The sequence below is a fragment of the Diplotaxodon limnothrissa genome, linkage group LG7 (genome assembly GCF_057381915.1).
Source record: "Diplotaxodon limnothrissa isolate DT_005_m linkage group LG7, D_limnothrissa_male_GT1.1, whole genome shotgun sequence".
Lineage (NCBI taxonomy): Eukaryota > Metazoa > Chordata > Actinopteri > Cichliformes > Cichlidae > Diplotaxodon > Diplotaxodon limnothrissa.
Window position 1 is genome coordinate 10,809,278 of NC_140602.1, and position 21,812 is coordinate 10,831,089.

The 21,812-nt window shown below is 45.2% G+C and overlaps 1 protein-coding gene across 1 annotated transcript; it reads right to left on the bottom strand.

Moving 5' to 3' along the window:
* Positions 1-8,427: 8,427 nt before the first annotated feature.
* LOC146627809 (zinc finger homeobox protein 3-like) lies at positions 8,428-19,902 on the bottom strand. Its single transcript, XM_085357373.1, has 10 exons — positions 18,231-19,902; positions 17,604-18,142; positions 17,221-17,434; positions 16,461-16,568; positions 16,219-16,355; positions 15,943-16,053; positions 14,252-14,414; positions 9,415-14,138; positions 8,657-9,322; positions 8,428-8,544 (listed from the first exon to the last, which is right to left on the bottom strand). Exons 1-10 carry the CDS (start codon positions 19,900-19,902, stop codon positions 8,428-8,430), a joined length of 8,451 nt encoding a protein of 2,816 aa, XP_085213499.1.
* Positions 19,903-21,812: the final 1,910 nt, after the last annotated feature.

A 21,812-nucleotide genomic window follows, 5' to 3' on the forward strand; every position in this document is an offset into this window, starting at 1 on the left:
AAAAAGAAAAACAAGGGAGCAAGGGTCATCTTGGCAAAGTGGGTTAGGTCAATGGTATACAATCAATTTTACTGATGATCATATCAATCATATTGCTGTATTGTTCATGTGTGAACGAGCACAACCTACTCAAGGCTCTAGGAGATGTGAAGTGAAACACACATAATGGGGGGTTGGTTAAAGTTAATTAAAACAGCACAAGCTCTCTACAAACTCGGGGCTCTCTTCGTCCTTCTCCTCTTGTCTCAGTGGAATAAGTGAGTGCTGCTGTAATTACCTACAGGGCAGCCACTGAGAGCATTTCTTCAGGTGCCAAAAAAAGTCTTTCAAATGACAGCAAAGATTTGCAGAGTGACTTTAAGGAATGAAAAGTTTGTATGTCTGAAGTGATCTTGCGCATAACTAGAGGTCCAACACATAAAGTGTTCCATACAATGTGAAGCGTTTTTTTTTTTTGTTAGAAAATAAATGAATGAAATAAGGGGAAAAGAGAGGGATGGAAATGAAGAGACAGGGGGAAGGGCAACGGAGGGATGAGCTACAAATGAGAGCGATGGCGGTGGCAGGTTGGCACAGTGCCATCCAGTCAGGACTTGAGCAGGGGCGGGCATGGGCATGGGAAAAGGGGCGAGGAGGAGAATAAGAATGAAAGAGGAAGAGAAACAGACCTCCATACTGCTACCATGGTGGCACCTTGGCACAGGCATAATGGGGCGTAACGAACAAGAGACTGGGCAGAGAAAGGGAAGATGGGAAAAATATCAGAGGATAGCGGAGCATAGAAGTAAGTGAGATGCCAGCAAGCAGAGGACTCGGATATCGATAAACGACAGAATCATAGGATGTTGAGGAGAAAGATGGACAATACTTTAAATTTGTAAATGCACGATAGGTCGCAGAATGGGAAACAGCGTTGGAATTATTGTAACCGTTATTCAATTTTTCTTCCTTTCTATGCCAGCTGCAGCGTGCCACCCAACGGGCAGCATGCCAGTTTGTACATGTGGCATGCCCGAAGCATTCGAAGCGAATGGCGGAAAACTGTCATAGTCAAAGACGAGGACTCACCTCCGAGGATTTGCTACTAATCACCATTTGTTTGTTTGGACAAAGCCAAGAAGAGGTGCCCGGGCAACGGTTGCCAGCGATTTAGTGATGGCATCTTTTCAGGGGCGGCAAGGGCACAGGGAGAAAGATGGCACCCTGCCAAAGCAACATAATGCACACATTAGTAAACAGAAACCTCCGTACGGTGAGCAAAACATTTCGGATGCCTTGAACGTTTTTGGCGGTGGCATCCCCTCAAGGGAAAGACTGGAAACAGAGATGGCACCATGCCAAACACAAACTGCGAGGCGTTCGCGGGCACGACCAATAGATACACTAAAATGTACTAAATGACACGGCAAAAAAAGTAGCAAAAGAACTACAAGTAGAACTACAAATGTAGCCGTGGTGGGAGTTTGGGAGAAAAACTATTTCCGTGATGCCAACTCTGCTCAGTGCCAGCTGCTGCACTGAAAGGATGCTGCTGCCCATCACAAAAATCTAAGAGGAGGGATCATACCATTCCAGTATGGGCAGAAAGACTATGTGGAAAGAGAGGAATAATGAGCAAAATGAATAACGGATGCAGAAGGAGGAAAATGGGGGATTTTGTGCTTAACGAAGAACAGTGGGAGTGGGTGGACAAGGATGATGAAGAGCCTCTTTCCTGCACTTGCACACCTGGGATCTTCTTAAAGGGATATCCCCTCAGACTGCTGTGTGTGTTTAAAGGGAGGGATGTGTTGGCATCATCTCCAGGGTGTCAAGCTGTGTTTCTCTATTGCCAGTCAGGGAGGGTTCTGCAGTCATCAGAGGCGGGCAACTGTCTGGGCATCTCATCTGCAGCTAATTAACAGCCACACACTAATTCTAACAGCCGATCATAATTAGCGATTTAATCACTCGTCAATGCTCTTCTCCCCCCCAAATTGTGCCTCCTATTTGGACACGTGCGGATAAGCTAAGGAACGCCGGATTCCTCCCTCACTACCTCCCCCTCCCTCGTCCTTCCTTCCTTCATCCTTGGCTCCAGACTCCAGTGGGATCTTAATTAAGCCTGGGCTTCATTATGCAAATGGAGTACAATAAACGACAGCAGAGGTGGAGTTGGATACAGACTAAAACGGAACGGTGGGAGGGGAGCATTGAAAGTGGAAAATGAAGAGATGTGGAAGGTTACTAAAATCGTCTATGTAATGTTACTACAGTAATTGTAAAGTTGTTGTAACTTGTATGTCTGCAGTGGGCTCACTACCACATGAGACGTGAGAACCAGTGAAACCAGCTCTCTGATTCGCCATCTCTGCTGGCATTGGGAAAACTTCTCTGAAATAACAGCGGATATGCAAAATGTCACTTCTCACAAAGGAAATTTCAAGGAATGGTGAAGGAAAGGGAATATTGACAATGAACCCTGTTAATATCACCAGTTGGCTGTTGTCGTGGATACAAAGGAAGATGGTAGAGATAGGGAGACAGAAAATAGGGAGACAGAAACACAGAGTGGCAGCAGCATGGCAGCTAATGTCATCTCAGTTTAATCATCGCATGGGATCATGGGGTTCATGAAAATTCATTTGCATATCATTAAATGGAGAGAGGTTATTTGGTGCGGCTAGCCAAAATGGGATTGGATGAAGGAAGGGGGGGAAAAAAAGGAAAATGTAGGGGCTCGTTATTAAACTGCAATGTTTTATAGTCCGCCAGCCGATTCATTTAATTTGGGCTTAATTAAAATGTGTCAGACTCAATAAATCATTCCAACAGGGATACTATCAGTGTTTCAGTCTGAAAAAAAGACTAATCACTGGATATGCGGTCGGACATTTTCCAATAACATTTTGAGTGCTTTAGTCTAATGTGAGCTTGACCAATCGACTTCCATTTCTGATTTATCTGAGTGGTGTGCATCGAAACAGCCTGTAACTTCTGTGTACAGTGTGAGCACAGGGCTATTTCTGACAGGTGGTGATGCCACCCTGTGTTAGTCAATAAGGGGGCAGCCTGCACTGTCTTTTTGACCTCTGCGATGTGTATGTATGTGCTTGGCTGTGTGCATTTCTCATTTACATAAGTGATGTAATTAGACCACCCTTTCTCATGCAGATCAGTTTGACAACATGGCAATCACTTTAACAGACATGCAGGCGCACACTCAGAAATACACACACAGGACAACACACGCTTGCTGCCGTGACCACCCCCATATCATGGGGAGTCTGTTGTCTGTGAGCAAAAAGTGTAAAGATTAACATAATCCAGCTAATAAGTGTGAGTAATATTCACAGAGTGACGCGTGGCATAGACACTGTCCTGCTGATGCGTATTTGTATCTCATTATAGATGTAAAGTACTGTGGTCGCCAGTGAGGCGGGAGGGGGAGTGGTGACGGTGAGCAGGGGGCCTTCATGAAGTGTGGGCCTGAATAAAGAGACACAGAAGAACAACAATAAACTGCACTACTTGGGGGGGAAAGTTACTCTATCCTTCCTTTGAAAAAGTTATTGATGTAATATAAAGACAAATTACGCGGGGTACCTCATAACCAGGATGCTGGAGATTGCTAAAGAAAGTTTTTCCAATGTCTGCACAAAATTGGAAAGACAAACCTACTGATTTTGTATCTGTTTGTTTACAGTACTGAGAGGCACACTGAGTCGGGTTTTTGCTGCAGAATATAGGAATTATAAATAGAGTGTATTTGCGCTTGCAGGCTAGCTCTGCCACATGATTGATTAGGATGGTGTGACGACCATTAAAAAGTCATTTAAAAGATGGATAGGGACCACATTTCCAAATAAAAACCACTTTATACCTGATGAAGTGCTGAACAAACTCTCCTTCAAAGACATTTACTGATTACTCTCTGGGTATGAGTGAGTGTAATGTGGGAAGCTCCCATGAACTCAGTGTAGCCTCTGCATCAGCTGTAGAGGACTCCAAAGCACTCGTCTCGACACAGTCAGGAAAAGGGTGGTAAAGGCTGTAGTTAAAAATTGTAGTTAAAAGAGAAAAAAAAACACAACCTCTGACATCTTTTTAATATTTTGGATTTAAAGCAATATATTAATTTGGACTGAGGTGTAATCTGTGTGCACAGGCGTGCGCACACATGCACACACTGACTGAAATCTGATAGCGCAGCGTCGCTTCAGCTCAAGCCTTATCCTAAGAAACAGAGGTGCGTCTGAATGTGCGAATATATTTCAGGTCTGTCTCTTTAACTCGGGGCTCCACCACAGCAGCATGCTTTGGGATTCATGCATAAACATGAGCTGGCCTTTCAGCTCTCTCCTCACATAACCAATCTAAATCTAAATGAGCCCCCACTACAGATACACCAGCAGGCAATGACATTACTCCCCAGCCCCAGCCCAACCCCCTACTCTACCCTACTACCCCCAGTGACACATATACACCAGCAGGCAATAATTTCACGCTATCCCTCAAAGCCCCCCCACCTCCACCTACTCTCCACACGCATACACTCACTCGAACCCCCTTTTTTGCCGCAACCCCACCAGCTGCACAGTACTCATTTGATTAAGAGGGGGAGGACAGGGAGAAGGAGAAATGGTGGGGGATCACTTTATCAGGATGACTTTCTAAGATGGCTATCATGAGCTACGAAGCTATCTCAAGCCCTTTTCTGTGGTTACCTTCCTATTGTTCTCGCCATGTATCTGCTTGTCTCCGCCCAGCAAACCCAATCAGAACAACCCCGAGTTTCACAGTTACATCTTCCGTTGCCGCATTTCTGTGTAACAGTGAAATGAAGGGCTTGCCGCGAGAGAACAAGAAGCAGATACAGGTTTGTGCTCGACTTGTGCGCGTGTCTGATCGAACACTACATTCCCATGTTCATTGAAGTTTTTCCCCCCTCTCCAGCAAGTTGTCTCATCAACCACTGGGAAGTTTTACATAAGAAATGAGCAAATAATAAAATCTTCTCTACCAACCTAAGCTGTGGTCTTTGAAATGTTGCATATGAAAATTTGTGTGTCCTAAATGTGCTGTAGTGTGCAATTTTCCTCTCCTCTCTCCCAGAGTCGTAAAACACATTATCATCAGCAGCAGCAGCAGGAGCAGCAATGTAATTCATCCGAGGTCGTTAATATTCATCATATCATTTAGTCACAAAGGAAACTCATCTGGCTGAATGTCACAGATGTAATTAATGAAGTGACCCCAGAGGTCATGGCTCCATTCACCAAACGCCTTCCACACTTGGCCGTGTTACGCACACACGGTTGCACATCAAAAGCCTCCCAAGCCAGACGCACACCGCCGCCGAACATACACCCTGGAATATGAAACACGCATGTAACAAGCAGACACCCTCGCATACCACAACATTCACAAAATGGCTTCTCTCGGCTACACCAAAAGGATGAGACCAGAGCGTGCACCAAAGCAGACTTTATTTAGCTCAGTGGAGTACGGGGAGGGAAAGGAAGAGAAACACACACCAGCACAACTGGGGTAGGGAGAGTATAGAGACACACTAAACCACTGGAGCAGGACATAAGGACAGGTGCACATCACAGGTATCTTTTTGGTCATCACTATGGCAACAACATATCCAGGAAAAAAAATGAAAAGAACTGTTTTACCTACAGTAAGGATAACAGAGTCTCTTCACCATAGAGTACTCCAATATGTACATCTTACAGTCACTAAGATCAAGAGAATACGAGAGAAATTAAATCTGAAAATAATCAGTATATTTTTAAAAAAAAACTGCCTTTGTGGTATTTGGAATGCACATTTCTGTACAGAAGAAAGCTCATTGGTATTGTCGTAAACATTGGTTAGTTAAGAACGAAACATGACAGAGTTAGTCAGTCCACATCCTTTGGAAAGTCGGCTGTGATGTCAGTCTGAGTTTAGCAAAGCTGTTTAAGCTGGACAAACGGACAAGAGACATTGCAACACAGAAAGACATCAACCAGTAGAGGGTTTGGGGCTGAACTCCTTCAAAGAACTGCAGTATCTCCTTAAGCATTGAGAAGTAAATGCCCCCGGAGGGTTTCTCTCAGACTGGAAGCTTTAACAAAAAAAATAGAAAAGAAAAAAAAATTCTGATATTACGAAAGCCATTTCTGTTTTCTGAGAAAGGGTAATTATTATGATACTGTAAAAAAAAAAAAACTTGATGGAATTGAGCCCCACATATCCATTTGTTTCTGAACAGAATAAAAGAGGAGCAGTTTATCAACAGCATCACAGGTATCATTACAGTTTGTAGTCATTAAAGCCTAGTGGTAAAGCGATCAGAGCATGCATCTTTCTACAGTATCGTTAGAAACTACAGTACATTAGCAGCAAACTGGACATCCTTAAGGGCTGAAGTTCAACACTATGGTATAAAAGAAAAATAAACTGCAACATTTCTCAAGAGAAGTAAAACTCTTCAACCGCTATATTACAGACTGCCATGGCTCTAGTTTGGGGTTTTGGTTACAGTCTCCAGTGTGCTTATGAGAGGCAGAAAACAGTAGCTTAGATACAGGGACTCCTTCCTTCTTTAAAAACAGCAATACATCGTCAAGTAAACAGTAGCGCTTATTTTTTTGTAGGTCATATGGTTAAAGTATTATCACGTCTTTGGATTTTTGTCTTAAAGCATTAATTATTGTTTAGCTATTATTGTTATATTATCATTATTACAGATAGAATAAGGACTGGTTGCAAATGAACAGAGGAAGAAAGGTAGTGAGAAAAAGCGGAAAGTGGGTAGGTGGGGAGGGAGAAAAGGAGGGAAAATAAATTAAGTGTACAAAAATAACATCAATAACATCCGAAGTTTTTTCTCAGCTTTGCGCAGTAGCTCTCTTTCTGTAAGTGGAAAAGAGAGCTATGTCTCAAACATCCAATGAAGTCTCGAGTCAACCATACAAAAGCTAAATACTGTACATTTACCCCTCACGCTATTAAACACTTTAGTTTCAATAAGGTTCTTTTTTTTGTAACAATCTATTACTCAGAGGTGAAAAGCTCAGATCTTTGAAATACAGAGATGTTTTTTTTCTTCTTTTTTTTTTTAAAGATATCCTTTAATACTTAGTCCATGGTTAAACCGTGTCTCTTCTGTTTTAAAAACAGAAAAGTCCAGTATTAAGATCACATTTGAAGCAGAGCCATGTTGAGCTGTTGACCTGAGCATAGAAAGCTTTACATTAATCACATAACATTGGTAAGCCATTGGTATATTCAAATAGAACGGAAAGGCAGTAAGTCACCTCGCCTGAACATATCAAAGCTGTCATAATCTTTTCATAATCATGACACTATTATATCGAAGCAAGACAGTTTATCTCAATCCATAAGATTTATATTAAGAAACTATGACTAAACACACACAACGTAAATTCGAGTTTGGTTAAAGTTTTCATATACAGTTTAATGGTTGAGTGCTATAAAAAAATAGTTTGTCCCTTTTGGGACAAACTGGCCTTTACTTTCTGTGCTATTTGGGCTGTTATCCACTAAAGGAACATAGAAGGAGTACATGTACAACAGAAGACTCATCATTGGCTTTTGGAGGGTGAAGCTGCATTCTAGCACCGGGTCAGTCTATTGGTACTCGGCTTACCTATGCCAGCTGCAGATCTCACCCCTTCACCGTACAGACGTCAGCTCTGCAGTTTGTTATTGAAAACAAACGTGTTCAAACGAAATCCACAGACATGTAAAATTTTGGTTATGAGCTTTGGAATCTGAGTCAGTCTTTACAAAAGCTCTATGCTAATATCCCTGTGTATTTCAAGGATACAATTCAGGTTTTTTTTTTCCTCTTCTTTTTCTTCTTCCACTTCTAACCGTTTTTTCTTCAAGTTTATTTTTTGGAGCTCTCTATTTACACTAAAATCTCTTTGACATTTTTTTGTTCCAGCCTCGTACAGACTGGCACTACATGCTACACAGCTAGTCATCTAGCACTGGTCTGGTGGAGGGCCCACTGTGAGTCTGTCGTGCAGACTGAGAGGTAGACTGCAGGTCTAGCTGGGCAGTGAGGTCACATACTTTGAGAATGCTCTTTGGCCTCTGTGGCATCTGGTTGGTTTTTATCAAGGTGGAGTTTGGTTGTAGTAAGGTGTCTGACTGAATAAGGAGAGAAGCTCTTTTTAGAAAGAACAGACTTGGGCAAGAGTTGAAGGAAAAAATGAAGACTGGAAAGCTGTGGTTGACAGGACGTGGTTTGTGCTCTCTCCTACTTTTGGCTGAGAGAGTTTGTCTTTGGGCCACTGCAACTCGGCTTCTTTGGGGCGTTCGTGTTAGAGGGATGGCAGCAACTGGACATGGTGTTTGTTTGGAGTAAGATGGCAACTGCAGGAGGGGTTTTGGTGCGAACGTAGTTGAAGGAAGCAGTCCGCCTCTCTAAGCTCTGTCTCTCTCCCCTGTTCCCGCCGAGAGCTCAGCATTCTCCCTCTCAGCAGAGTCAGAGCTCAGGCTCCTGGCCCTCTTCTCCTTAGCTCTGGCATTTTGGAACCAAACCTTCAAAGAATATTTAAACAAAACAAATGTCAACAATCATCAAATATCATTTTAAAGATTTTTCCTCTTTTTTTTTTTTTTTTTTTAATCTTAAATACTTAAAAACAATTACCTGCACCACACGGTGAGGCAGACCCAGTTCCTGGCCCAGTGTCTCACACTCTTGTCGGTTGGGTGTGCGATGGCTTCTGTAAAAGTCTTTCAGCTGGAGTAACTGGAAGTGGCTCATCTGTGTCCTTTGGCGCTGCTGTTGTTGATGGTGCTGCTGCTGCAAAGTTTGTGTCTCACCCCAGTCTGAGCTTGGACCCACAGATCCTTCAGGACTAAGAGACCCTTGGTCAGCCATACTGGAACCCTCCTCACACGGGTATTCCTCATCATCTTCCTCATAGTCATCATCCTCCTCGGGGTTGTTTAGATGAGTGGTTGAAGGCAAAGTAGTTAGGGGTAACTTCATACTTGACTCTCGGTTGCTGATGACATGGCCGTGGTTTGGGATTGGGCTGGAGGATATCGATGGACCTGGTCTGTCCATGACAGACATAGCCATCCCAGACTGCCCACTGGATCCATTGCTCATTGTTAAGTTGAAGCCTGCTCTTTCAGCCTCTGCCCAGTGGCGTGACCTCATGTGTGCATCTAGAGCACTTTTCACCTTGAAGAGAGCCCTGCAGAATGGGCATCGCAAGTGATTCAAACCCAAGCTGAAACTGGATCCTGGCCCCATTGACCGGAACTGCCCTTTTCTCTCTCTCGCTCTGGTATTCTGAAACCAAACCTGTGAAAGGAAGGAAGGAAGACATGTGCTTTAAAATTCAGCTGAACCAACACCACAAAATTATCATCACTGTCTTCTCATCTATTCAGTACCTGAACCACTCGTCTCGTGAGACCAACATCGCGTGCAATGCTTTCGAGGACTCCTCTGGTGGGGTTAGAATCCAAGCTGTAGCGCTGATACAACACTTCAAGTTGTTCTGGAGTGATGGTGGTTCTCTGACGTTTATCTCTTCTGTGCTCCTCCTCGACCTCTCTGCTGCCCCTTTGGCCCTCAAAACCGGTCTCTGATATATGCGCTGTACCCTGCTTTATGGTTGTCAGGGGATTTGTAAGTGTGTTACTAGAGTGATCAGAGAGTGTGTTCTTCATTTGTATGTTGTTTAAGTGCGAAATCATGGGAAGTGTGGGATTTGAGTGTATCTGGGAAAGCATTTGGCTCGCCATTAAGGGATGGTTGGGGTGAAGCATCATATAAGGCATGGTTCGGTCTGTGAAGCTGGAGTGGAGGAGTTGCACCTGGGATTGAGCTGCTAGGAGGTGTCTGGTCTGATGTTCCTGCCACAGCTGGAATGATGGCAAGGATGCTGGACAAAGATTGCACTGGAATTGAGCCTGGGTTTGGAGCTGGGTTTGCTGATGGGTTTCAGTGGATGGGCAAGCTGCAGTATCATTGTGACTTGTTTCAGACTCTAGAGCAGAAGGGAGGCTGGGTGATGTCTCAGGAGCCTTTTCAACAGCTTGATCTGAAGGAGGGTTGTGTGTATTCACTTGGTCTGGATGAGATGTAGTGTGTACTGTTTTCTGTAAAGAGGAAGTAGCAAGAGGCTGGGATCTTTCTAGAGTACCTTCTGTTGGCAATTTGGTCTCAGGTTGTAGAGAAAACCCTGTTTTCATGGCTGGAATAGTTTCTTTAAGCTGGATTTCTGCATCTGAAATTCTTTTTTCAGTATTATCAGGAGCTGCATTTATGTTAGTTCGAGGTGAACTTATTTTATCTTCTTGCTTCTTTTGAGCAGGTGTCGGTTCACCTTTGGCTACAGGATGCTCACTTTCTGTGCAGTGAGTAGAAGAATCAAGGGCAGGTGAGTCAGGTTGGGTGTAATACTCATACGTCAGATCCATGGAGTTTTCATTCTGAGAGTCACCTTGTCCTTCATCCTCACAGCTATTATCCTGATTATTATCATCATTCTGATAGCAGCCATTTCGCTGCTTGTGTATGTTGTCAAGCTTCACCTCTAATCCATCATCAGTGCCTCGGTCTTGATTTTTGCGGGCTCTCTGCCTGGCATTTTGGAACCACACAACAATGACCCTGTTAGGGAGAGATAACAGAGCAGACAACCTGTCATATTCTTCCTCTCTGGGGTAGGGAGTGGCCTCAAACACCCCCTGCAGGGTTTCCAGCTGCTGCTCCGTAAAGCGGGTTCGTGAAGAGCGTCGGCCCCTATGGTGTTCTCCTCTATGCAGGTCTGTTGTCTGAGGCTGTGGGGAAGCGTTGTGTGGGAACCCAGGGGACAGTGAACATGGGGAAAGCGCCAAAGACTGGTTTTGTGCTATATCCTCTCTGGAGTCCTCCAGGGCTGTGGTTGGGGGATTATTAAAATTATAAGGAGAATCCTTGTCTCGCTGGCGCTCTTTAAATAAGGTGTTGCGGAACCAGTGTTTGATGACTTTGTGAGGCAGACCGGACGAAGCAGACATCTTGTTGATCTCTTCATCATTAGGGAGACTGTTAATATTGAAGTGTTTCTTTAGAACAGCTAGTTGTTCTTCAGAGATGCGTGTTCGGGTTCTCTTCCCCTGCTGCTGTTCAGGTATTGTTGGGCTGACTTGACTTTGCTGTCCTGCTTGGATAGGGCTGGGTTGGGATGGTTGGCCAAGCAATGCAGGATTGAGCTGTGGAGGCTGACCTAACAAAGCTGGGCTCAGCTGTGACTGCTGAGCTAACAAAGCTGGGCTAAGCTGTGGTTGTTGCCCCAGCAGTGCAGGGTTAAGCTGAGACTGGTAGAGTTTTGCCAGCTCAGGGTTTACACTCGAGTCTAACCAAGGCTGGGGCTGAAGAGCCACAGACTGCATCACAACAGGAGGGAGGAGCGGTAGCTCCATGGGAAAAGGAATTGGTGGTAGAGGAAGCTTTGGTAGGGGTAGTGGTGGTATAGAAAGTTGAGGCAAGGAAAGAGGGAGCATAGGTATTTTGGGTAAGGGAAGAGGTAAAGGGGGAGTGTTCTGGGAAATAGGGGCAGCAGGTGTGGTTGAGATCTGGATGGGTGTCTCGTGCTGTGAAAAATCTAGAGGTTGACCAGGAGAAGCAGGAGAAGCTGAAGGGGCAGTTACTGTTAGGTCTGAAGCTGTAGAATCTGCTTTATTCATGGGTTCTGAACCTGGTGAAGATTCAAGGGTTTTAACTTGAGCCTTCATTGGTTCTGGTGCTTGTTCTGATTCTGAGCATGCAGCTGAAGCAGGAGCTGGAGCTGGAGGTGGAACTGAATCCTCTTCAGATTTAGGTTGTGTAAGTGGGTACATCTGGTCATACTGAAGCCTGTATTCTCTGGAAAACCTCTCCAGGACAGCAGTGGGGAACAGCATTCTGTGAATATACTCCTGGTGGCTTTTTAAAATCAATGCATCTGAAAAGAACTTGCCACAGTCTCTACACTTCTTCCCTCTTTCACAGCATTTCTTCTCTTTATTAGTCGATTCTTTGCCTCTGTCCTCACTTTTCTCTTCTGTCAACCTTTCTATGTTTCCATTGCCTTCCACTCCTTTATCACAGCGCTCAATCTTTCCAGCCTGTAGTTTACAAAATAGATCTCTTTCCTCTTCTGAGCATACTTCGATCTTGTTTATATCAGAAAACTCTTGCTTATCTGGTATTTTTTGAGTGGCTGTCTGCTGCTGGTGCTTGTGTCTACTCTGTATATACTGCAGTGCTAACTCATAGCCATAACTCTGCAGAAGGGCTCTGAGAGGCTCCCCATTCACAGCAGCATAGGGCACTCTGGGAGGAGGACACTGCAATCCAAGTAGATGAAATGAGGAGGAAACGGCTTCCTCCTCCCGACTCTCATTTTTAACAACAGGAGCATGCATTTCTCGTTTTTCTTCCTCAAAACTAGAATTGCTGTTTTCTTTTTCTGTCTGGTTAGTAGGGGGGTCACTGCAGACTGCATCAACCTTTGCTTCACACTGTGAAAGATCCTTTGGTTGGGTATTAACTGAACTTGAACTTTGTTTCTGGGTTTGTTTCTCATCTGTTTGAGTCTCCCTTTTAGCCTCTGTCTTAACCTGCTCTTTCAGGATAGAGCTGGCAGATATCAAGTGGCTACATTCTGGGCTACTAACAATGAACTCTGGGTTGAGCTTCATTTCTCCAGACATGTAAAAGGGCAGAAGAAGTTGCTGCTGAAGAGAAAGCAAATTGTCTGGGGTCAGGGAGAAGTGTTGTTTAAGGAGATTCTCTGGCCCTAAGGGAAGGTGCTGCATAACTTGAGACTGGAGCAAAGCTGTGTGCTGCTGTAACTGAGCTTGGACCTGTGCCTGGGCTATCTGCTGCTGTTGTATTAGCATTAGCTGGTTTCTTGAAGCTAGAAGATCTGACACTCGCTTTTTAGCCTGCGGGCTCTCTGTTGGGTTGGACAGGATCGGCTGGGCGTCAGCTACTAAGCCAGAACCAGCTAATGAAGAATTTGACGAGCTCATGCCATCTGGCCTCTTGGTGAAAGGCAAACTCTTCAGTGTTTCTTCTCTAGTGGTAGCGGCCTGAGTAGCTGTAGTGGGGACAGACTGTGGAACAGCTACAGTAGATGCAGGCGTCTGTGATGTGGGATTCTGAGCGGCACGCGCTCTAGTCTGATGAAGGACTGATCGAAGGTGTATATCCAGTGTGGAACTCTGGCTATAGCCCACTCCACACAATCGGCAGCGGTATGGTCTAGGATCTGGGCCGCGGGGAGCCTCTGGAGCAGCAACACTAGTGCCAGTTTCCTGCAGGGCTCGTCTGGCCCGGTGGAGATGGGACACGGAGTTATAATGGACCAGAAGGATCGTTTTCTGAGTAAAAGATTCAGAACATGTGGTGCACTTATAGGGCCTGGATGGATCCAGATAACGGTCCATTGTGGGGTTAGAGCTCTTTTTGACAAGAGAGCTGGAACCAAGTTCTGATAAGATCTCCTCATGTGGCCCTTTCTCTGGCTCAGTTAAATCCTCCTCACCTCCATCCACTTCAGAAACCATGCCTTTCTCCTTATTTTTAACATCTTTTTGTTCATCTTTTCCCTCCATGCTTATTGCTCCTTCATCTATGTCTTCATCCTCTCCCTCTCCTGCTTCTTGACCCACTTGGGGTGATAAACTAAAATCTTGTTGAGCTGAATTCTTGTTATTCTCCGTGTATTGCACAGTATGAGGTGGCCATAGCGTATTCTGTCCCTGTGTGCTGTCCAGCTGTGAGTGCGTGTTCTGCATGTGTCTCTGCAAGGCCTCCTGACTGCGGCATTGTCTAGAACAGAGGGGGCACTCTGTCGCCGCCCTCATGGCATGGTACTGCCAATGCAGCTGGAGCTTCTCCTGAGTGGGGAACGCCAAGCTGCACCTGCTGCAACGGAACCGGTAACCATGACGATCAGAAAGGGGAGGGGGGTCACCGGGTGGTGAGGTGGGAGGCGAGGATGGGGGGATCTGAGTCGGGGATTGGGGAGCCAATCTGCCATTGGAAGGGTGAGTGGTGTTGTCTTCTAGGGGTGGGGTGAGAAGAGCTGTGACATCTTTGGGTGCGGCTACGTCTCCCTCAGTGCTCTCCACTGAAATGCCTATAAAATGTACAGATATAATGGCTGTGAGCAGGGCAAATAAAAGTAGCATGGTGTGCTATTGTTGCTTCTTTAATTAGTAAACTGGTATCAGTTTGGCACTTTACACCAACCTTTGTTTTTCTGAGAATTGGTTGAAGCGCAGGAATCTGCAGCATGGGAGCTATTTGCATTGCTATTCTTGGTGGTTTTATTTTTCTGAATATCATCTGTGAGAGAATCTGCCTGTAGTTCTGTCTCCAGCTGAGGCTGCGGTTGTTCCATGGGTGTTGCGACCTGGAAGAAAGAAAATGTAACGGGCTGTCAGTTTTGGTCTTTTTTTTTTTTTTTCCTTTGTTAAATTTTCTCACTAAGGTTTGTTTCACCAATTCGGAATAAAAGAAAGCTGGGGTATTCCCAGTGTTTTCCTAATCCTACATTATGAATAAAACATGCTTAATTGTAGAGGATAATAGCAAGCAAATCTCAAGATGTATAAACACAGAGTGCCTGCACTCCCCTTACTGATATCATAAAACATTAAAGTGTATCGTTACATCTTGCACCTGCCTGCACAGCAGTCTAAGCAGCAAGGCACATCAATTTCTTAATAAGTATACATGGTTGAGATATGTGGGTCTGCCCTTCAGTTCATGCGACGCCCTCCAACATGCCCCAAGGGTTTAATAAAACTTTACTGAGCTGAATAATGAATTTATTTAAAATCATTCTTCATATAGAAAACCTCCGTCCCCACAGCTTCAAGCAATAAGAGCAAATACTATATCTACCCGAACAGCTAGCCACCCAAAGGAAAGGACAGACAGCTAAAGATGAGATTTACATGACAAGAGTTTTCTCTGCATAACAGCTTCATAAGAGCAAAAGGGAAGAACAACTGCACACACACACACATGCACGCGCGCGCACACACACACACTGCAGAGAAAACTGAAGGTCAGGCTTAATCTAGAGAGCGTAATTGGAAAGCAAGGTACATAATGGCCATCATCACCTCAGTCTGAATTAATGAACCTCAATTACTATCAGAGAGAGTGAGGGAGGGGTAGGGGGGAAGGAAGGAGGGAGGACTAGGGGGAGACTAAGGGGTGTAGGATTTGAAAAAGAGCGAGCAGGGAGAGGGAGGGAGGAAGTATGGGGCAATGAACAAAAAAAAAAACTGCTTTGGAGAAAGACAGTGAGTGAGGGAGGGGTAACGCATAAGAAATTGAGAGAGAGCTTGGGAGAGACAGAAAGGGAGGGGCAACGCCAGAAATTGCAGAATAGGAATGATAGGAGTAGCTGGAGGGGGGAGGGAGGGAGGGCAGCAGAGGGGAAAAAGGGTGAAAAGCAGTCAGTGAAGTGGAGGGAAGAGAGCAAGAGACAAAGGCCACTTAGCATACAGGCCAAGGAGATGGCGGATGGTGATGTGGATAGATGACCGGTCATTGTTAGTTGGAGAGACACAGTAAAAAGCATGGGGGCCCCTTTTTAGCTTGACTGCACTTCTGGTAATAGAGGGCTACTTAAACATGCATTATAGAAAGACTGGCTTTTCCCTCACTCACTCAGTCAAACCCTCTCTCTTCCACTCTAAGAGACGCGCATACACATACACACAGAATGCACGGCTGCATCAAAGATGATAGCGGGGAGCTACTTAAACATGCATTAAAAAAAAAGCGTTGCCTTTCTCTCTGGTGCCTTCTTAATGGAATTGTCTCCCTACATTTCACTCTGCCCCATCCCCCATCGCTTGCCCTCACATTTTCTTTTGCTTCCCGACAAACGCAAATACAGCAAATGCACAGTTGCATGCACTTACTGTGCTGATGAGCTTGTCTACACAGTCCTGCGCCACACTGTGCACATGTGTGAGGTGCTGTCGAAGTTGGGTGTATGGGAGTTTAACCTGGCACAAAGGGCACTGGACAGTCTGAAAGAGAGGAAAGGGAAGGGAGAAAAATATAGAAGGGAGAGAAGTGTGAATCTGAAGGTGGCACAGATCACGCAAGGAAATGCGCGGGCTTTTAATTTGTTATGTCCAGCGGTACATTCTGTATTCACTTATTCATATTTGAATAATTTAAAAGTGTGTCACCTGCTGGTTCTCATTTTGCTGGTGTGTTCTAGGGCGTTTGGTTAAGATGGTGTTTTCCATTTCCGTGCATCCAGATGACGGACGCTTGACTGAGGGCACTGACTCCTTCTTTTCTCCTTCCTCCACTCTATTTTTTTCTAAAAGTAAAAATGAATATGAATATAATTACAACAAAATACATTGTCATACTAGCATCATGTTTAACAATTAGTATGCTGTAGAACTGATGTAAGCAGCAATACCTGTCTCTGCAGAAATCTTCTTTGCCCCCAAGTTACATGTGTCTTTGGTTGTGTCCAAAGGACCAGAGCAGGACTCGCTGGAAGTTTCCATATCTTCACTGAGCTCTCCTGGGAGACAACAAGACAAGTAATTATGTCCTACAAACACAGTGCTTCATACTTTATGTTCCTGCAAACTATCAAGCTAATTGTAGTTTATATTATTCGCTAGGTAACATCATTCAAAAAGAGCAATTTCAGTGGGGCACACTTCATTCTTCTTGCTTGCCTCCATACACTATTGATCAAGTATTGATTCTACATTAGATTCTCCTCAGAGGTGGAGTAAGGGTAATATGGACTTACAACACATCGGTTCATCTCAATAAGTCTTAATCTACACAGAGGCAAATCATCGGATAGATTAAATTTACAAATAAAGTGTTGGACTAGTCATTTTAGGTGCGCACTCCAGACAGCATATTACTGTTTTATCTTGCATGTGGCTGCAGAGTAGGAGCTAGCCTCTGCCTCCCACAGTTCTCGTCCTGGGGATTTGTATTGGTCCATTGATTAGCAGGTGCTAGTTAGCTGTTGTCAGGGGTGACTGGGGATATAACAAGGATGTGTATCGACTAATCACTTTGCTTGATCAATATCTCAGCAAAAGCCATTACTCATTTTCTCGCTCTTTTCATCTTAATCCCGAGTCCGCTCTCCGTTGTCAGCAACCACATGAAACATGAATTAGAATACACCCACACACAGTTCATATTCTCACCCGTGACACCATCAGGGCTCTTCCTAATGGTAAAAATGGCTGCCAGCTCCTCTCCACCCATTGGCTGCAGCTGTAGTAGCCCTTCCCGCTGTTGATGGGTTGGGGTTTGACTGTGTTTCAGTACTTGGAGTTTAGAAGAGGAGGAGTGGTTGCATAGAAGACAATGGAACAGCCACGAACCTCCATCGACTTCACCATCATACTGCTGCAGGAACTAATAACATAGTGAAAAGGAGACAAAGCAAAACAATATTATGAGCTCGCAAAGGTTCCTCAATCTTTTTTAATAACATTACACTTTATACTTAAAGTGTAGCTTGCCATTCCTAAGACGCAAGGGTTTTTGTTCTGGAGTATGACAAGGTGTGGTTTTGTGTACTTACTCTGTAAACCCGGACGCTCGCCTCGTGGTGTGAACTGAGGGAATGCCCTCTGAGCTTCTCCAAGCTGCTGGTCACGTAGTCACACAGGTTGCACCTCAGCTGGATGGGGTTGCCCTTAGCAATGAGGGCAGCCCCCTCCTGACCCCTGTCTCCCCCCTCCTGGAGGTGAGCAGCAAGCTGGTAACGGGTGCGGTGTCTGTCGGTCTGACAGTGTAAGGAGAAGTTAGCCCTCAGCGGGGTGGTGTAACCACACAGCCTGCAGTGGCAACCACCGGCAACTAGGGAGCACCACTCAGACTGGGGCAAGGAACGGGGAGCATTCAGGTGCTGCTCCACAGACTCTAAGCTGTCGGACGAAAAGCAGGAGCAGACAAGGCATTGGAAGACACCCTGGGAAAGGGGTCCAGTGGGGGACAGAGATGGAGCTGGAGGGGGAGACGGGGAAGGGGAGGGAGATGGAGTCAGTGTAGACCCAAGGGTAACTGGCTGTTCTGCGACTTGTTGACTGGTCAGCCGCATGTTCAGTGAAAGCTCGGCACCTGCGGCAGAGAGAAAGCACAAATTACAATTTACACATTTTGAAACTTCAATGCTGGATAACAGTGACAGTTGTGACACATCACTCACCTGTGTTTTGCAGGTGTTTAAGCTGTGGGGCAAGGCTCCTGCAGTGAGACAGATAGTAACCTCTCTGGAGCCGTAGCATGTTATGTGTGTGTTTCTCGCTGGTGGTGTGTATGCGCAGGTTGCGGGCAATGCTGGTCTCATAGTCGCACACGTCGCATCGCCACCGCTTACCATGAGAGTGGGAGTGTGCAGGTGGAGTGAGCTTGGCAGGCTGGGTAGTAGGTGTGGGGATAGAGAGTGTCAGCTTGCTGTATGGCTGCTCATCCACTTCGTGACCATTGGAGGAGCTGCTGCTGTTAGTAATATGAGAAGTGTGCATGTGGCCGTTCAAGTTTCCCCCATTTTGAACATTATTAAGGTGTTTGTCTGACTGCATGTGTATGCTGAGGTTGCCTTTCGATGAGGTAGCATAGTCACACACCTCACAGCGGTAGGGTTTGTAGCCGCAGGCGTAGGTTTCACCCCGGGCTAAACGCGGATGGGGTTTCCCCGACCTGCAGTATACACACACACCTCGTGTTGAACCACCACACACACACTTTCCCTCAGATGTGCCACACACACACTGGCCTCCTGTCTCTGGATGTTTTTCCTTCATGTGGACTTGCAGCGTATGCTGAGACTTGTAGTGCCAGTTACATTTGGGGCATTTCAGGGTTTTGCAGGAATTACGTGAGTGCATTATAGTCATGTGACCAGTCAGTGAAGTAGGAGAGAGGTCTTGGTTGTGGTTTTTAAGGACAGCTTCTTTCTGTTCTCTTTCTTTGTCTCTCTCATCATCCACCTCGGTGTCTAGCTGGCTGTCATTTGGTTCTGGAGCTTTGGCACCATCTCCATTGGAAATGGAAGAATGAGGAACCCCTGCCAGACCATCATCCTCAGCAGGTGTACTGGCAGGCTCTGTACCTGCCAGTGGAAAAGCCAGAGAAGACTGCTGGGATCTAAAGCTCTGAGGAAACCCAGAAATCCAGCCCTGATTTCCCTTAATGTCTTTTACCTCTGTCTCGCTCAGCACGGCAGAAGAGGAGGACGGACAACTGAAGTGCTTTGGAGAAATGGGAAAAAAGGGGGAGGGCTTTGGAGAGGGGGAAGGAGTGGGAGAGGGCTTTGGAGAGGCGGCTATTTTGCTGTCGAGTGTGCCACTGGCCTTTGCAGTGCTGGAAGAAGAGCTGTGCTGGCTCTGTTGAGGTAATAAAGAACATTTGGATTTGGTTTGGCTTTGGTTTGAGATGGCCTCCTCTTCTTCCTTCTCCTCCTTTCTGCCTCTTCTGTTGAGGGCTGCTGGGAGGCCCCCTGTAACTGATGCCTCTCCTATACCTACAAGCACCTCCCCTTCTTCCTTGTTTTGCCCTGACAAATATCCCTCCCCGAAGTCTTCCTTCATCCCCTGCCTTTGACGCACTCCATTTTCCCGTGAATGTCGCCCTCCTTCTTTCTGCTCTCCTCCCTGGGTCTCTTCTCTAGCCTGGGACCGCTCTGTGCCCTCCTCCTCCTGCTGAGGCAGGGTCAGGGGCTCTTTGGTAGGGGCCATGGCTGAGGTATGAGAGGATGACCCCTGCTCAGGAATGACTGCCAGGGTCAGGAGAGGAAGAGATAAAGCCTGGGGACTGAGGTCAGCATCTCTCTCCTCTCCTCCCCCTCCATCCCCTCCTCCTCCCTCACCGCTGTCCATACCAGAGGCTACAGCTGCCACACATCATTACCCCACCTGTGTGTTTCAGTTACAGATGAAGAGAAGAAGAGAGCGGGACAGGCAGAGACAGAAGAGTGAAATAAAAAAAGAGAGGAGAAAATGAACAACATATGTCATGTAAATATTATTGCATAACAGTGGACGCATTGATTAGGGTCCCTGGATAGCATCTGTTCGATAGAGCCTTCACAGTGCGCAATCCAGAGGCTGGTTACCCAGGGGTTAGCGTTAGCCCTTAATGGGAAAATCAATAGCACAAGCGCTAAACTAGGTAGAGGAATGCGGGTAAAGGCTACGCAGGAGGTCTATAATATTCCTCAGGGGATAGGATTAAATAAAGAACTGAATGCTTCTGAGCTAAAGGGCTTCGTCTAAATTGCCACACTTAGATAAAAGCAGATAAAAGAACACATTTAAAAGCCTGTGTATCAGTCTCTGTATCTTCTGCTGCACACACTAGGACGCAAATAATATGAGGATACGGGATCATCGTCTAGCACACAAGCGAATTTTACACTGAGAACACACTTTGCACATTAAGCACAAAAACAAGAAGTGAACACAGCTAAATATGTACTTGAATCTCTTTCTTTTTTCTGATTTTAGATGCGTATTAATTCTAATTTGTGAAGAAAAAAAATTCTAATCTGTGGTCACTTTCGAAGCAGTTTTTACTTGTGGTGTTGCATTGCCGTGGATTTTATTTTGACTTATTCACAGTCTGGGTCTGTTATATTGCTTCCATCCCCTGTAAGCTCTGTTGCTACAGAAATACCCAGGCACATAAATACTAGAGGGTAATAAATAATAAATCCCTGCTTTTATTAAACTGAAGCTTTATTATTCATTTGTAATCCACAGCAGAGGCATGTCTGAAAAATGAATACTTCAAACAGTTTATTACATCTTATTAAATCTACATATTTAAGACTTTACTTTTGTAATTATTACTTTGAAATAAAGCTAGTACTGGCCTATAACGTTCTATCATACTTTAAGATAAATGAATAAAATAAAAAAGAGCAATAAAATTTCACAATGAATCTAATTCACTTTATATAAAAACGTATCACTATAGATACTTCCTTAAAAATGGATAGGTTTTCTCCCCTCGTCAGTTTCTGAATGACAGATGAATGCCATCTAAGACAGATACATCTCTGTTAGCCTGCGTGTGTCCCACAATCTCATTACTGACCTTTTTTAATCAAGGAGAGACCTTAATCTACCCTTTCACCTTCTCCTTCAACCAACCAACCCCCTCTTCCTCCTCCTTAAACACCCCTTTTCTCTCTCTCATTCCTGTAGCCACCCCCTCCCCCTCTCTGCAGCTTTAAGATATATGGCTCATATCGGCACCCTGATAGTGCTTTAATGTACTGTGTTTATGTCACAGGCCACAGACCCTTGCCCACTGCTGCTGTCCACTGTCCTGCCAGAGAATGCTGAGGGACCAAGCAGGCCTGCCAGCAGCTGAGAACAGTCTCTAATCTGATAAAGATTTTCATTTACACTGCAATCAATAACCTGGGTCTATCGGCAATGTAACTATTTATACAAGCATTCCTGGCTCTTCATCGATCAAGTGCGGGAAGCCATCATTTAACAGTGTGTGTGTGTGTGTGTGTCTGTCTGTCTGTCTGTCTGTGCACATGTGTGTGCATCTCTGTCTGTTAATATGCCTGTACCTCTTTTTGTGCTGCTAATTGTGGTGATGTCAATTAAGCACACATGTAACACCTGAAATCCAACATGCACAGGCCTATTGCTGTAGTTGTGGCGCAACAGAAGTTGCAACATAAAAATCATGTGCAAATATACAACAAAAAGTGTATTCCCGGATTCCCTAGACTGGTGTGTGGGTGTGGGTGTGTGCACGAGTGTGTGCT

Coding starts and splice junctions, on each gene's coding strand:
- LOC146627809 (XM_085357373.1), bottom strand. CDS start 19,902: ATGGACAGCGGTGAGGGAGGAGGAGGGGATGGAGGGGGAGGAGAGGAG. Junction 16,569..17,220: donor GAGCCCTGATGGTGTCACGG/GTGAGAATATGA, acceptor GTTGTCTCCCAG/GAGAGCTCAGTGAAGATATG. Junction 9,323..9,414: donor TCACGAGACGAGTGGTTCAG/GTACTGAATAGA, acceptor TTCCTTTCACAG/GTTTGGTTTCAGAATACCAG.